This window comes from Perca flavescens, chromosome 18 (genome assembly GCF_004354835.1).
Source record: "Perca flavescens isolate YP-PL-M2 chromosome 18, PFLA_1.0, whole genome shotgun sequence".
Taxonomy (NCBI): Eukaryota; Metazoa; Chordata; class Actinopteri; order Perciformes; family Percidae; genus Perca; species Perca flavescens.
In genome coordinates this window covers 1,467,007-1,481,182 of record NC_041348.1, presented here as the reverse complement: position 1 = coordinate 1,481,182, position 14,176 = coordinate 1,467,007, and the positions used below count along the sequence as shown (strand labels likewise).

At 42.0% G+C, this 14,176-nt stretch overlaps 1 protein-coding gene across 1 annotated transcript in view; it reads left to right on the top strand.

The window, feature by feature from the left end:
• The window catches only part of nt5dc1 (5'-nucleotidase domain containing 1), a 116,276-nt gene extending 107,674 nt beyond the window's left edge, over positions 1 to 8,602 (top strand). Inside the window, exons 11-12 of the mRNA XM_028604809.1 lie at positions 1,103 to 1,268; positions 6,622 to 8,602. Coding sequence (XP_028460610.1) covers positions 1,103 to 1,268; positions 6,622 to 6,734 — 279 coding nt within the window. The 3' untranslated portion in view covers positions 6,735 to 8,602. The remainder of the gene's footprint in view (positions 1 to 1,102; positions 1,269 to 6,621) is intronic.
• Positions 8,603 to 14,176: the final 5,574 nt, after the last annotated feature.

Sequence of the window (14,176 nt, the reverse complement as noted above, 5' to 3'; positions counted from 1 at the left end):
ATGTCCCAGGCAAAGGGACATGTCCCAGAAGACCTGGGACAGCAACAACAGCAGTGTTGTTGTGTTGCAGTTTAGAGCCTTGTTAGTCCTGGTAGGGTACGTGCTATAGGGACAGACGTCAGATCAGATATATCTGAACTTGAAAACGGGTCAAATTTGACCACAACACAATATAAGGGTTCAAGTAGTTTCCACTGTTTTAACAAAGCAAAAGGGTCATCTCTAAAGGTTTTGTAAAACAAGGTGAAGAATAGCTAAAGATGAAGCCGATGTTTGTCTGTAACTAAAAAAAAAAAAGAGTTCAAATATGCTTTCATCAGCTCCTGATAGCGATCTTGCAGATCAGCGCCCTGGATGTGGACGTTCTGTTAGCAGATGGAGCCAGATGAGAACATTACCGACAGATTCAATCTTGATGGTGATGAGATCACACACTTCCTCTTCCTGCAGCCCTCTTCTCATGTATTAGCACAATCTCAAATCTGATGGTACATGGCAATAACAGTGCAGTGCTCTAATTCCATGCATGCACTTGCTGTAATAGTGCAGAGGAGGCAGGCAGACACATACACAGGATATTTAGTGGTTCTTCTGTGTTGAATTAGGTCAGAGGTTTCTGCTTCAGCGTGCATCTTCAAAAATACCTTTAGGCCATCCTACTTTGGTTCCTTCTCAAATATTATATTTAGAAATATTTTGCACCAATGTCCATGACAACGTGACGCATGTTTTTTATCCTCTCTGAATATTATGATGACATTAGCTGATATTGTGCAACGCGCAACATATCTCATTTTGGTTTGTGAGGTTTGTATCTCACTACATACTTCTTTGAACACCACATCCTGTTGCTGTGATGATCGCTGCTCATCAGCCCTGATAATATGTCTTGATGTTGTGTGAGTGATTATGAGTAACAGAGCGGGGCATTTCATGGAAATAATGATCAAAACAACCCCGAAAAGTGGCTTTGGTTAAAGCCAGTTTGAAGTCTTGCTGTGTTCCCGTGGAGTGGAACTCCCACCTCCTTTTAATCAGGTCTGCACATGTCTGAGAATGAATGAGTTACATAGTTTGGTTTGTGTGTGGATTGTCTCAACAGGAGCAGGGCATGAAGTCCCCCTCTGACGTGTCCAAGCAGTGGGGCTCCTACTTCGTGGACGTACATGGAAGCGGAGGGGACGAGGAGAGCCAGAAATTGACCTGGTGCTGCCACTGCATTCACAAATACAGCACCATGGCCATCCCCAGTGTGGAGCACATAGCAGGTATGTGGCAGGAGTCCCCCCAACAAGATAAAGCAAGGTCGAAATAATAATAAAATTAATAATCATACTAGACTTTAAAGAGCACTTGACTTGGCCTAGTCTCGCATTGCCAGGGTCTGGCTAGTCCACACAGCATCCTGGGATGGGAGAAAAACATGCTCTGGTTTATTGGCATTTCTTTAAACCAATCACAATCATCTTGGGCGGTGATAAGTACCGGACGGAGCCATTGTGTCTCTGCCAAATCGCCTCGGGAAGGAACTTGTTTTGGTGGAACGTGTTTGTTCAAAAGTAGTTTTAGTCGTGCGAGAGAAAACTCCGATTGGACAGATAGTCTAGCTAGCTGTCTGGATTTACCCTGCAGAGATCGGAGGAGCAGTTAACCATAGTCCTCACAAATCCACCGGAGGTTAGAACGCCAACACAAAGAAAGAGGAAGGGGACGGACATCCTGGCGGGGAGAATCCCCTTAATGAATTATCGCCAATACAGACTATTTACAACTTAAAAACACAGTCTACAGTAAATGTATAAGTACAGAATAAAATGGGACTGATTAAATCAAGGCAAGGGACATGTTAAATGATTACAAAATGACAAATTATAAAATAGGAAAGTAGAATCAACCTAAATCAGGGTAAACTATGTAAATAAAGTGGACACTGACTGTTCAGCATATCTTCTCAGGCAGAGGCTTCCAGAGTTTTCAGGGCCCTGAGAGAGGGTTGGCTTCTGGTCCTTAGCTTGACTCTTGGGTGGCCAAGAGGCCGCTGCTCCAGGATCTGAGACTGTGTGAAGGCTCAGACTGATTTCACAGTTCAGCTGTGTCAGGTCATTAAAAGCTTCGACAGTGAGCAATAACATTTTTTAATTGAAAAGTTGCAAATGAATGTTTATAGCTGCAAGGTTAACGTTGATGTTGCAAGATAAAAAAAATCCTGGAGGAGATTCAGAAATAGGCCGAAGGTCAATAATAAAAATGTATGTATTGAGTTTAAATGAAGAAAAGTATTTGTCATGGGACAGCAAATAAAACCCAGAGCAGACCAGATAACATAAAGGATCCGTACTACAATTTGACCAAATATTACGGTTGCGCCTAAAGTGCAAACCACAACCAGAAATTGCTACAACACAACAGCAATTCCTGTTCCGAACGTAAAGGTTCGGTAAGTATTGGACACTGATCCTTGTCCTGATTGGTTGTGTGGCACATAGTATATTTTGGGGTATTTGACGCTGTCATCTTTTATATATTTTTGTATATTTGCAAAAATGACAGATACCCCCATTTCATTTATTCTTTATGGGAGCATTAAGGCACAAGATCATCCATTGGTGTTAACTGTTGGGTTTTCAGTTGGTCCAACGTCTGAGTGAGTGTTTGGGTAAACTGAAGACCAGCCAACAGCTTGTTTTTATGATTAGTTTTAGGTGGGTAAATGTCACTGAAGCACCTTTACTTTCTTTATGTGTTTTAGTAATTTATTTTATATAATAATTTAAATTAGTAAATATACAAACTTAAATAATACATCAAATTAAAAATAACTGTGTGAAATACCCCAAAATATACTGCCAGTAACACCCAACCAATCAGGACAAGGGTAAAAACACAGAGGCAGCCTCTCTTTTGCAGGAACGCCCTGATCACATTGACACAGTTCCACATTCCTACCTGGAAGCTGCCCAGTCCAACCACAGTCTGATCTGCTGGCTACTGAGCAGCTCCACTGGGCCAGCAGTAAAATATATTTATAAAAGAAAGATTTTGCTCTCACTTATGCCTGTGGTTTCAAATGCAGTTCAGTAAATAAAGGAGCTTTTACACTACACTGATGTTCCTCAGCTTATAAACATAACAAACGTGACAAAAACAAAACTCATATTTTATTTTCTAGTGAATATGTTTGCCATTGTATTTGGCTGAAATGCATCCATATGGTGCACAGAACATGACTGAGAATAACACTCATGCTGTAAAAACAGGGAAAAAACACTCTGGTATTACACTTTTAGCGATTAAAACTCCCTATTTCCACATCAAACACCCTCCCCATCATTTCAACACAGAAACATTCCCAGGAATCCAAAGAGGACAGAGCAGATGCAGATGTGGAGCCAGAGTTAGAGTTCGCCACCTTACTGTGTCAGTCTGCTTTTACCTTTTGTGTGCTGTTGTTGCAAACCAACATTTTGATATCTTGGATTTCTTGGTAACAGTAACAAGAACTATTGATGTTATCATGACCTGTGGAAAGAGTGCAGATGGGTAACATTGAGTACACACAAACCACGGCTCAGTTTGACTGGAACTCATGTCAGACAGCTTTAAGGGTTCAGTATGCTTTAGTCTATATCAATGACGTTTCGTTTCCGGGATTGTTCCGGTGCCGCCGGAAATTCTGCCGGATGTCCTTCTTTTCGACTCTGGTTAACTGCTCCTCAGATCTCTGCAGGGTAAATCCAGACAGCTAGCACTCCTTCCTCTGTCTGGATGGCGTGTCCAGTGTGTGCTGCATTTAACGGACAGAGTATTCCAGAAACAAACTAGTGCGTACTAGGGCTGGGCAATATATCAATATTATATTGTATTGTGATATGAGACTAGATATCGTCCTAGATTTTGGATATCGTAATATGACACAAGTGTTGTCTCTAAACTGCATTACAGTAAAATGATGTCAGTTTGTGAACTGACCAGACTGTCCTAACTGTTCTATTATTTGTCTTTACCCACATAGTCATTAAATCCACGTTACTGATGATTATTTATAAAAAATCTAATTGTAAAAATATTTTGTGAAAGCACCAAATGTCAACCCTAAAATTTCGCCGCAATATCGATATCGAGGTATTGGGTCAACAATATCGTGATATCTGGTTTTCTCCGTATTGCCCAGCTCTAGTGTGTACAACATGTTGTCCAACCAAGTCTGAAGGCAAAAGGGTTTATTGTTGTTCCAAACGGCCACAACTCAAGGCCGGGCGAACAGCCTGCCTTTACAGAGAGGAGCAAGACACGCTAGTCGTTAGGACTGGGCATCGAGAACCGGTTCAAAAATTAAGATTCCAATGGAATTTATTTTTATTTATTTTTTATTGGACATTTTGGTTTAGAATCTGATCATCGGTTCCAAATATAACACAATGCAGCCATGGGGCACAATAAGGGGCACTCTCAAGTGTGGATTTATTTTATGTTAAAAAAGCCTGGTAATATTGTAAATCCCCATTGACTCAAAATAAAATGTTCCTTTTATCTGTAAAATAAGCATGTGACACGTTTCAACTCCACCCCTCAAAGAATCGATAAGAACTGAACTCAAAAGGAAGAATCAGAATTGGAATCAGAATTGTTCAAATCAAAACGAGGGCCAGCCCTACTAGTCGTTGAAATATGGGCAACGCGGCACACACTTGATGACCATCTTCCCTTTGAAGGCATTGATGGTGTTGGACTTGTTTATACATCCATCCATCCATCCATACATACATACAATGACTGAAGTAGTTGTGTGTGTGTCAATAAAACAGAGCTTGAAGGAAAACTTCAAATTGTGCATGCTTAACGCACACCTGGCCAATCACTGCGTGGAGTGGGTGTGAATGTCAGATGCCAGATTTGGAAAGATACAAAAAAGGCCAGAAAGATTTTTTTAGGGGGGGCTTTTTGGCCTTTAATGGATAGGACAGCTGAAGACAGGAAACGGGGGAGAGAGGGGGGCGACATGCAGCAAAGGACCACCGGGCTGGATTTGAACCCAGGCCACTACAGTAGGGACTGAGCCTTGGTACGTGGGGCGAACGCTCAACCATGTGAGCTACCAGGGCGCTCCAGAGAACCACATGGCCCGTTTTACGCTGCCAGCCTTCCTGTACTGCAACAGGGACAAGTGGTTGGAACAAGGCACACAGCTGGAAAGCAACAATGTGGACTTTAAATCCTGGACAAGGCCCAAAGACAGAAGAAATGACGTACTCGATACAATTATTAACTCTGTCTGACTGCTCACGAGGGTGGCCTGTCATGTTCTTTAAAACGTTTGTAAGATCCCCACAGCAGCTGCCACAGCTCAACAACAGGTTTCCCTTTTAATCTCAGAGGGAACCTGTTAGGCTCCAGTCAGACCCGGAACTGAGACACAGGCACACCAACACAGATGAGCAGTTTACGGTGTTTATTAGAAACGATGTTTGATAGTGGAGGAGGGAGGTGGCCAGGATAGCTGCTCCAGGTAGGGTCGAAGCCGGAGATCAGAAGGCGGGTGTGTGGCCAGGCAGCGAAGATGACGGCTGGGTGGAATGGCTGGTTGAGAGCGGAGCGGCGAGGTGAGTAGGCAGCGAGGAGGCAGATGAAAGCTGATGAGCAGCGGGTCCAGAGGCAGAATCTGAGCAGAGAAGGAATGCGTGAGCCAGAGCATAAATGAGGCAACAACCAAACTGGAAACAGAGAAAACAGGGATAATTCTCTCGAGCACAGAGTAGAGCCACGTTACCACGACAATGGTTGCAACGAACTGGCGCTGAAGAGGTGAACAGCCTGGGTTGATAACTGTTGGTTAATTATTGGAATGAGCTGCAGCTGGCTGGAGCAGAGCAGGTGAGAGTGGCCACGCCCCTTGACCTAGATCCTCTTGAGTGACATGGAAGCCGGTGGAGACAGACACAGACAACACACACACACACACACACACACACACACACACACACGGAAAGGGGAACAGGAAAACAGGCAGGGACAGGGAGACAGACACTGATCCACAACAGAACCAGAAATGTTGAAATAAGAACTATTTCTAGTGGAGGGGGGGTTCTGTTTCAGAACAGTCACTTTTTTGCAGGCCTTATTTATTTATGATTATTTAATGCTAGAGAGGTTCCAATACCAATACCAGTATCTGAAAAGCCTCCGTTACCGCCTAAAATGCTGGCATCGGTATCGGCTGATTGACTGTTAAACTGGATAATAAAAGAAAGCCATACAGGGATAGAAGTATACAGCTGTTAAAACATAATAAAATATTTTACACACTGGTATCGGGATCAGTACTCGGTATCGGCCAATACACAAATCCAGGCATCTGAATCGGTATCAGGAAGAGAAAAATGAAATCGGACCATCTCTATTTTATGCCAGAGTTGTCTCTTTGGAGGCAAAGGCATCAAACAGGACTGAGTCCAACCTTCTCTGGCCTGAGTGATTACTACCTGCTGTTTACAACAAAGTGTACTTTTCCACTGAATAATGCATCATTGCTGTTGAACATTTGCTGTTGCTTCTCAGCAGCAGTGGTGCATTAAACGGCCAGATGGCCTGCAGTTGACTTTGTTTGATTTAATTTCTTTCTAGATCTCCCTCTGGATTACAAGTTCCCCAGGTTTTCTCCGGACAAGCCCTGCACCACAGGTTACTACCCCAGGCCCCCGGATTCTTTGTTGAAGAGGTGCGAGAGTCTGTCGTAAAAAAAAGAGAGAGGGAAAAGTTTAAAAAAAAAGAAAGAAAAGTCCTCCCTTACCCCTCTGCCTCAGGAGAGGAATGTGCCTCCATTTTTGCCTGTAGTTTCCCACCTGACCCCGCCAGCGTTTTTATGGATCCAACTGCAGTTCTAGGCAAGACCCGCCCTCCGAAGCAGCCCGATTGGTTGAGGTTAAGCCCAGTTCAGACCAAAGATTCACGACGAGAGGAAACGGTTTTAGAAAGTCGCAGGGAAAAGTTTCAGCGGTCTGAACCGGCCCGTCTCAGCTCGACTCAGACCAGCTGATGGCGTCGCTGCGACTCGGCTGGTGGCGTCTCCAGAGGCTGGTTTTACAACGTAAGAGACGTCTCCTGTTTCTACAGCCGACAGTCATCTTATTAAGTCAGCTACAATAAAATGATCCATATTACTGTTAACCGACGCTCAATGTGCGCCTGCGAGCACGTACGGTGGAGCGAGTTAGAGAGTGCCTGAAGAGAGGGAACGCCTCGGACACGTTACCAAAAGTTGCAAGTTTTAACTCGTCTCGTCAGTTTGGTCTGAACTGGGCTTAAGGCGTTGAGCTCGAGTAGTTAAGGTTAGGATAGCCGATTGGTCAGGGGATAGGACCTGAACAAATCGGTTTTGGTTACCTCGCGCGGACGCCTGGCCAATCGTAGTGCGCGAAAGCTATTGAAGGGGCGGGTCTAGCCCAGAACTGCAGTCGCAGATCCATAATAACGCAACCCGTCGCCATCTGTGGAGCACAGGACGCAGACACTCCTCACCCATTCAGAGAAACCATGTGAATGTAAGCCACAGTATCTCTCTGTAATAACGCCTACATTTGAACGTTGTTTTGTGGTTTAGTGTACCGTACACAAAATAAGTGTGTGTGTGTGTGTGTGTGTGCGTGTCTGCATACAGTAATAATAAGAAATGTAGTGTTTTTATTGTTTCATGTGTGCGACCCTTATTATTTTCTATGGTAGATTGATTCAAATCTGAATTCTTCAAACATTTCCAAAATAAAGTGAACATTTTACTGTCTCTTCTTACCTCAACGTTATCTACTGTACGCAGTACCCAGATGGTCACAGTGTGTTTGTCCCTAAAGACCCTTTGCAGTCATTGTGTCAGTATTTCTGTACAACACTGTTGTTGTGAAGTCCTCTTTTTTTAAATATAGTTTTACTGTATGCATTTTAGTAACCTTAACATTAGGTTTAAGGTCCACTGATTCCCCTGTGTCAGTTTCGTAGAAGGTGTTACTCTTCAGGTCATTGTTGCTAAAGAAGAGGCACTATGGCGTCCTTTGTGTTGGCTGTCTCAAAAAACACAACTTTGCGAAACACCTAATAATAATAATAATAATAATAATAATGGATGATGAAGACTATGCTGGGTGTTCTCTGTATTATTTTTGTGCTCTTTGGGTGATTGTGTAAAAACGTGGACTACTCGTGCTTCATTCATATGCAGTACCAGATTGAGAAATGCTTTACCGACTTCTGAATGGTTATTTTGTCGGTGTGCATAGACAAGCTGTGCCATAATATTTAAGAAACTCTGTGAAAGTTTGCTTGTATCTCTCACATCACCAAATATTGATTTCACATTTATTTCTGTTCAGGGAAGTGTTTAGCCTAGCTTAGCACTAAGACTGGACCACTGTTAGCCTCAGTCCAACATGGAAAGATACAACTTGCAACAGCTCTTAAATGTTTCTTCTTGATAGTACTTGCAAGTACTTTTCTGACCTATTGCCGACCCTTGTTAACCAATCATTAGTCTTGCATCGCCAGACCTACCTCCACAGCGCTGCCAAGGAAAGTCTGGCTAGTCCACAAAACGTGCCCTGGTTTATTAGCATTTATTTAAACCAGTCACAATTGCCGGACACAATGACGGTGCGTCTGCAAAATAGCCTCGGGAAGGAACTTGTTTTGGTGGAACATGTGTACGTTCAAAAGTTTTTTTTGTTGTGCAACAGAAAACTCCGATTGGACAGATAGTCTAGCTAGCTGTCTGGATTTACCCTGCAGAGATCTGAGGAGCAGCTAACCATAGTCCTCACAAATCCACCAGAGGTTAGAACGCCAACACAGACAGAGGAAGGGGACGGACATCTGGCTGAAAATGAGGGACATCCAGCAGAACCGGCAGAACCTCCGGCAGCACCGGAACAATCCCAGAAAATGAAACATCGTCGATATAGAGTACTTCCAGATGATTTGGTGTCATCGGTTCAGCACAAAGCTAGTTTACTCAATGTTGCGTAAGCAAAGGAAAAACAACAGTAGGCTAGTCTGCTAAGAGGTAGGCGATAGATCTTACAAATGCCTCCCATTGGAGTGCAAGGTAGGCCTGCTGCGCCTATGCACTGAGTTTATGTTACACACTCTGTTTATTCCATGTCTGAACTGTAGATTGAATTTTGAAAAAAGGGGCAACTCTACAGCGTACGGTCACTGCACTAACTGTAGCTGTTGCTCACAAATGAGCTACTTCTAAGTTAATAAACCACAATGGCAAAAGATTGTTTTACATAAACAAGCACCAACATGTAAATAAAACTAGAAAAGTAGTACTTTTGATGGAGCCAGACTAGCTTCTTGGCTAGCTGCATTCTTTCAGCCTTTGTGCTAAGCTAGGCTAAGCATCCTGGAGCAATGAGCACACGGAGATGATACTGGTGAGTAAGTCATCAAACAAGAAGATTTCCCAAATTTACTTTTAGATGGCCATCACCTGACAAATGAAGAGAGAATATTTTGACAATAAGCAGCAAATAGCTGTCAGCATGTATGTGAGATTGGTCATCCAAAGTGAATTATTACTTTTGCTGCGTGTGCAAGTGTTTTATGCATACAGCTGTGGTGATTGTACTTTTCTTTTCTCATCTGATCTGGAAAATTTGACATGCACATTTGCCTTATGTTGGAATCATTTGTGGTCTTGAAAACACAGGGAGAGTTCAATTCTGTGTTCAAGTGTTAAAGTACTGTCAATGAAATAAAATGTTCTACAATTTTCTTACTTAAGGTTCTTTCTGAGTTTTCTTTGGAAACATAAGCAAACAAAGACCCTGTTTTGCAAATACACACACTGAAAATACAGTACGGTTCCACAGGTTTAAAGAGTTTAAAGGTCCCATGACATGGTGCTCTTTGGATGCTTTTATATCTTAGTGGTCCCCTAATACTGTATCTGAAGTCTCTTTTATATAGGCCTTAGTGGTCCCCTAATACTGTATCTGAAGTCTCTTTTATATATACCTTAGTGGTCCCCTAATACTGTATCTGAAGTCTCTTTTATATAGGCCTTAGTGGTCCCCTAATACTGTATCTGAAGTTTCTTTTATATAGGCCTTAGTGGTCCCCAATACTGTATCTGAATTCTCTTTTATATAGACCTTAGTGGTCCCCAATACTGTATCTGAATTCTCTTTTATATAGACCTTAGTGGTCCCCTAATACTGTATCTGAAGTTTCTTTTATATAGGCCTTAGTGGTCCCCAATACTGTATCTGAATTCTCTTTTATATAGACCTTAGTGGTCCCCTAATACTGTATCTGAAGTCTCTTTTATATAGACCTTAGTGGTCCCTTAATACTGTATCTGAAGTCTCTAGACCTTAGTGGTCCCCTAATACTGTATCTGATGTCTCTTTTATATAGACCTTAGTGGTCCCCTAATACTGTATCTGAAGTCTCTTTTATATAGACCTTAGTGGTCCCTTAATACTGTATCTGAAGTCTCTATCCTTAGTGGTCCCCTTTGTATCTGAAGTCTCTTTTATATAGACCTTAGTGGTCCCCTAATACTGTATCTGAAGTCTCTTTTATATAGGCCTTAGTGGTCCCCTAATACTGTATCTGAAGTCTCTTTTATATAGACCTTAGTGGTCCCCTAATACTGTATCTGAAGTCTCTGTTATGTATACCTTAGTGGTCCCCAATACTGTATCTGAAGTCTCTTTTATATAGACCTTAGTGGTCCCTTAATACTGTATCTGAAGTCTCTTTTATATAGACCTTAGTGGTCCTCTAATACTGTATCTGAAGTCTCTTTTATATAGACCTTAGTGGTCCCCTAATACTCTATCTGACGTCTCTTTTATATAGGCCTTAGTAGTCCCCTAATACTGTATCTGAAGTCTGTTTCCCGAAATTCAGCCTTGGTGCAGAACTACAGCCACTAGAGCCAGTCCCACAATGAGCTTTCCTTAGTATGTGCCATTTGTGTCTGTAGCTTTTGAGGAGGAGAGAGGGGGGGCAAGGTGGAGGGTGGGGGTGTGGCCTTGACTAACTGCCACTTTGCTCGTTTGAAAGCCATGATGTCTCTCTCTCTGTCATGGGTTGGCCAAATTCTCTGGGCGGGAAAGCAGAGAAAGGGGAGGTAACCTTGCTCCTTATGACCTCATAAGGAGAAGATTCCAGATTGTCCCATCTGATCTTTCATTTTCTCAAAGGCAGAGCAGGATACCCAGGGCCTCGTTTTACACCTATCACCATTTCTAGGCACTGGGGGACCATAGACGGGCTGGGGGAACGCACATTAATGTTAAAAAAAACCTCATAAAGTGAAGTTTTTATACCATGGGACCTTTAAAGTTTTAAAGTCTGAGACATGAGCTAGTTTACTCCCATTCATGGCTACGGCTAATTTGTTTACATGAGAAAAGAAGCAACAATGTATTTTGTTTCATCTTTCCCCCATGTGTCCAAAGCAGATCTGAAATATACTAAACGGCTCTAAAGCAGTGGTGGAATGTAACTACCGTAAGTACAATTACTCAAGTACTGTACTTAACATATGTTGAGGTTCTTGTACTTTACTTGAATCTTTCCATGCCACTTTCTACTTCTACTCCGCTACATTTCAGAGAGAAATATTGTACTTTTTACTCCACTACATTCATCTGTTACAGCTTTAGTTACTAGTTACTTTACACATTCAGATTTCTGCACACAAAACACATGTAGTTTATAAAATCTGATGTTTTATTCTAAACTAGCCAACAATATAACGGACTACAAGTCCAGCTGAGATGATGAGATCATTAAACACACAACTGGTTGGATCCACTTTCTAATCTAAATCTAATTTTGTATTTATTTCACATTCAATGTGTTTGGTTAAACATACACTGTTACACTGCTGCTCCCATTTCCCCACTATTGGGAGTTCTCCTACGGATACTTACATCAGTTTAGCATAAATCTTGGACACTAATCCTCTCACAGGAAAATCAACAAACCATTTAATGACTGGGTGAGCCTCAAGACCGTTTCCCCATGGTACTCCATAACATTTTAGGGCTGATCTTAAGTGAAGATAAAAGTAGAAAGATGTCCTGAGGACCTCAAAACTCTAGCTCTCAGGTCTTCAAAACTCAACATACCTTTCTCATTGAATAGCTGGTCTAAAGTATAAATACCTCTGTCACTCCACTGCTTACAAGCAAAGGGTTTGTTACCAGACATTAAGTGTGTATTGTGCCATATTGGGGTGCTCAAATGCCACTTATTGGTGTAGCGTATTAGTTGCTCCTCCACCTGTTTAAAGTTGGTCAATGTGTTGGTGATAATAGGGCCATAGGCTAGCATACACTTTTTTGGACACACACCTGCAAAGGCGAGGTCTTGCAGTCTTAGACTTCCAGTGAGGTTTTGCTCTATTTCTCTCCATGGAACTGTATATGAGGGGTCCATCCACATTCTGAGGGCCCGTAGCTGAAAGGCTCTGTGATACATTTTAAAGTTGGGGAGGGCCATGCCTCCCGTGTTTGTGGTATGTTGCAGGGTAGAGTAGTTTAACCTAGGTTGTTTATTGTTCCAAATATACTGCAGACATTTATTGGTGGGGGTAAGGGGATTGTACTTAAGAAATTAACACTGGGAACTGTGTTCATTTTAACAACAGCAATCCTGGACCGTAGTCGCGCAGACCAATTGGCCAGATCCCTTTGAACATTATTTAATATAGTTTCATAATTGTCCTGGACAACTCGCTGTAGCGATGCATGTATGATGATGCCCAAATACGTATTTTGGTTTGGGTTGGTATTGTAACACTAATGGCTGAAGCTACATGCCTGTTGTTCAATAAAAGAACAACAGATTTATTCCAGTTTATTTTATAGTTGGAGATTGAGCCAAATTTGTTTTTTGGAATAGAGTCCTCAAGATCAGAAATGTACAACAAAATATCATCAAATGATGATATTGAGCTGCTATTGGATTTAATCTGGACATTACAGATTTTATTTTACTTTATGGCTTGGGCTAACGGTTCAAGAGAGATTGCAAACAGCATGGGGGAGAGCGGGCATCCCTGTCGCGAGCCCCACTTGTTGGGAAATGGCTGAGAATGCCATCCATTGGTTGAGGCTATGGCCATGGGATTTGCATATAAAGTATATATAGCGGTATAATGTCAGTAGTTTGATGGCTGTTGCTAGCTAACCAATTAGCATTAGCAGGTTTGTTTATCAGTACTATAACGCTAACTTCCGCTGGAATTGTCGGACAGGAACCGTCCGTAGCCTGTCGCAAGAGTTCAATTTTTTGAACGCATCCAGATGACCAACTGACATGATTATTTCCGCACCGCACTCATTCGGACCCGGTTTGGACCCATTCGCATGCGGTCTGCGAATGTCCATATAATAGTAAATGAATGACTTCCGGTCGTTTCGATGCCGTATCGGAGCTGATTTCAACTGCCAGTGGGAAGGCGGCCTTAGTCATTGTATCCACATTGTTGGTGATTATTTATCAAAATTCTCATTGTGTAAATATTTTTGTGAAAGCACCAATAGTCAACCCTACAATATTGTCACAATGTTGGCATCAATGTATTTGGTCAAAATATTGTGATATTTGATTTTCTCCATATTGCCCAGCTCTAATTTCAAATGTGAAAAATATTGAGGTACAAACTAGAGCAAGCAAAGCGCCGTTACTCAAGCTACATAGCCATATGATGGTATATTAATGTATTGAATTAAATACAAGTGAGCAGATTGTTCATAAGCCCAGTGCTCCTCAACCTTTTTTTAGGCCAATTGGCCCCTTAGCTGAAAGAGAGAAGGAGCAGGGACCCCTCACTACATATTGTTTAAAATTGAGTTGCATAAACTAGGCTTACAATAACGTGTAGGGCGGCCTAAAGCCTTTACACATACCTTTTTATGGTGCATGCAAATACTATGGTTTATTTTGTAGACATATTCATATATTTATACATCATTTTTTAATGTTAAACATACATGTAGCACAGTGAATCCTTAAGCGTAACTGTATCTGTGGATGGCTAACATTACTTTGGCTACCTTCCCTACAGGCCAGTAGCCATCAATGTTGTTTAAATTTAAAAACAAATCACAATTAGGCCGATTTATTTTTGCTAATAACATGTTGGACTCGTTTTTATGTATATTTT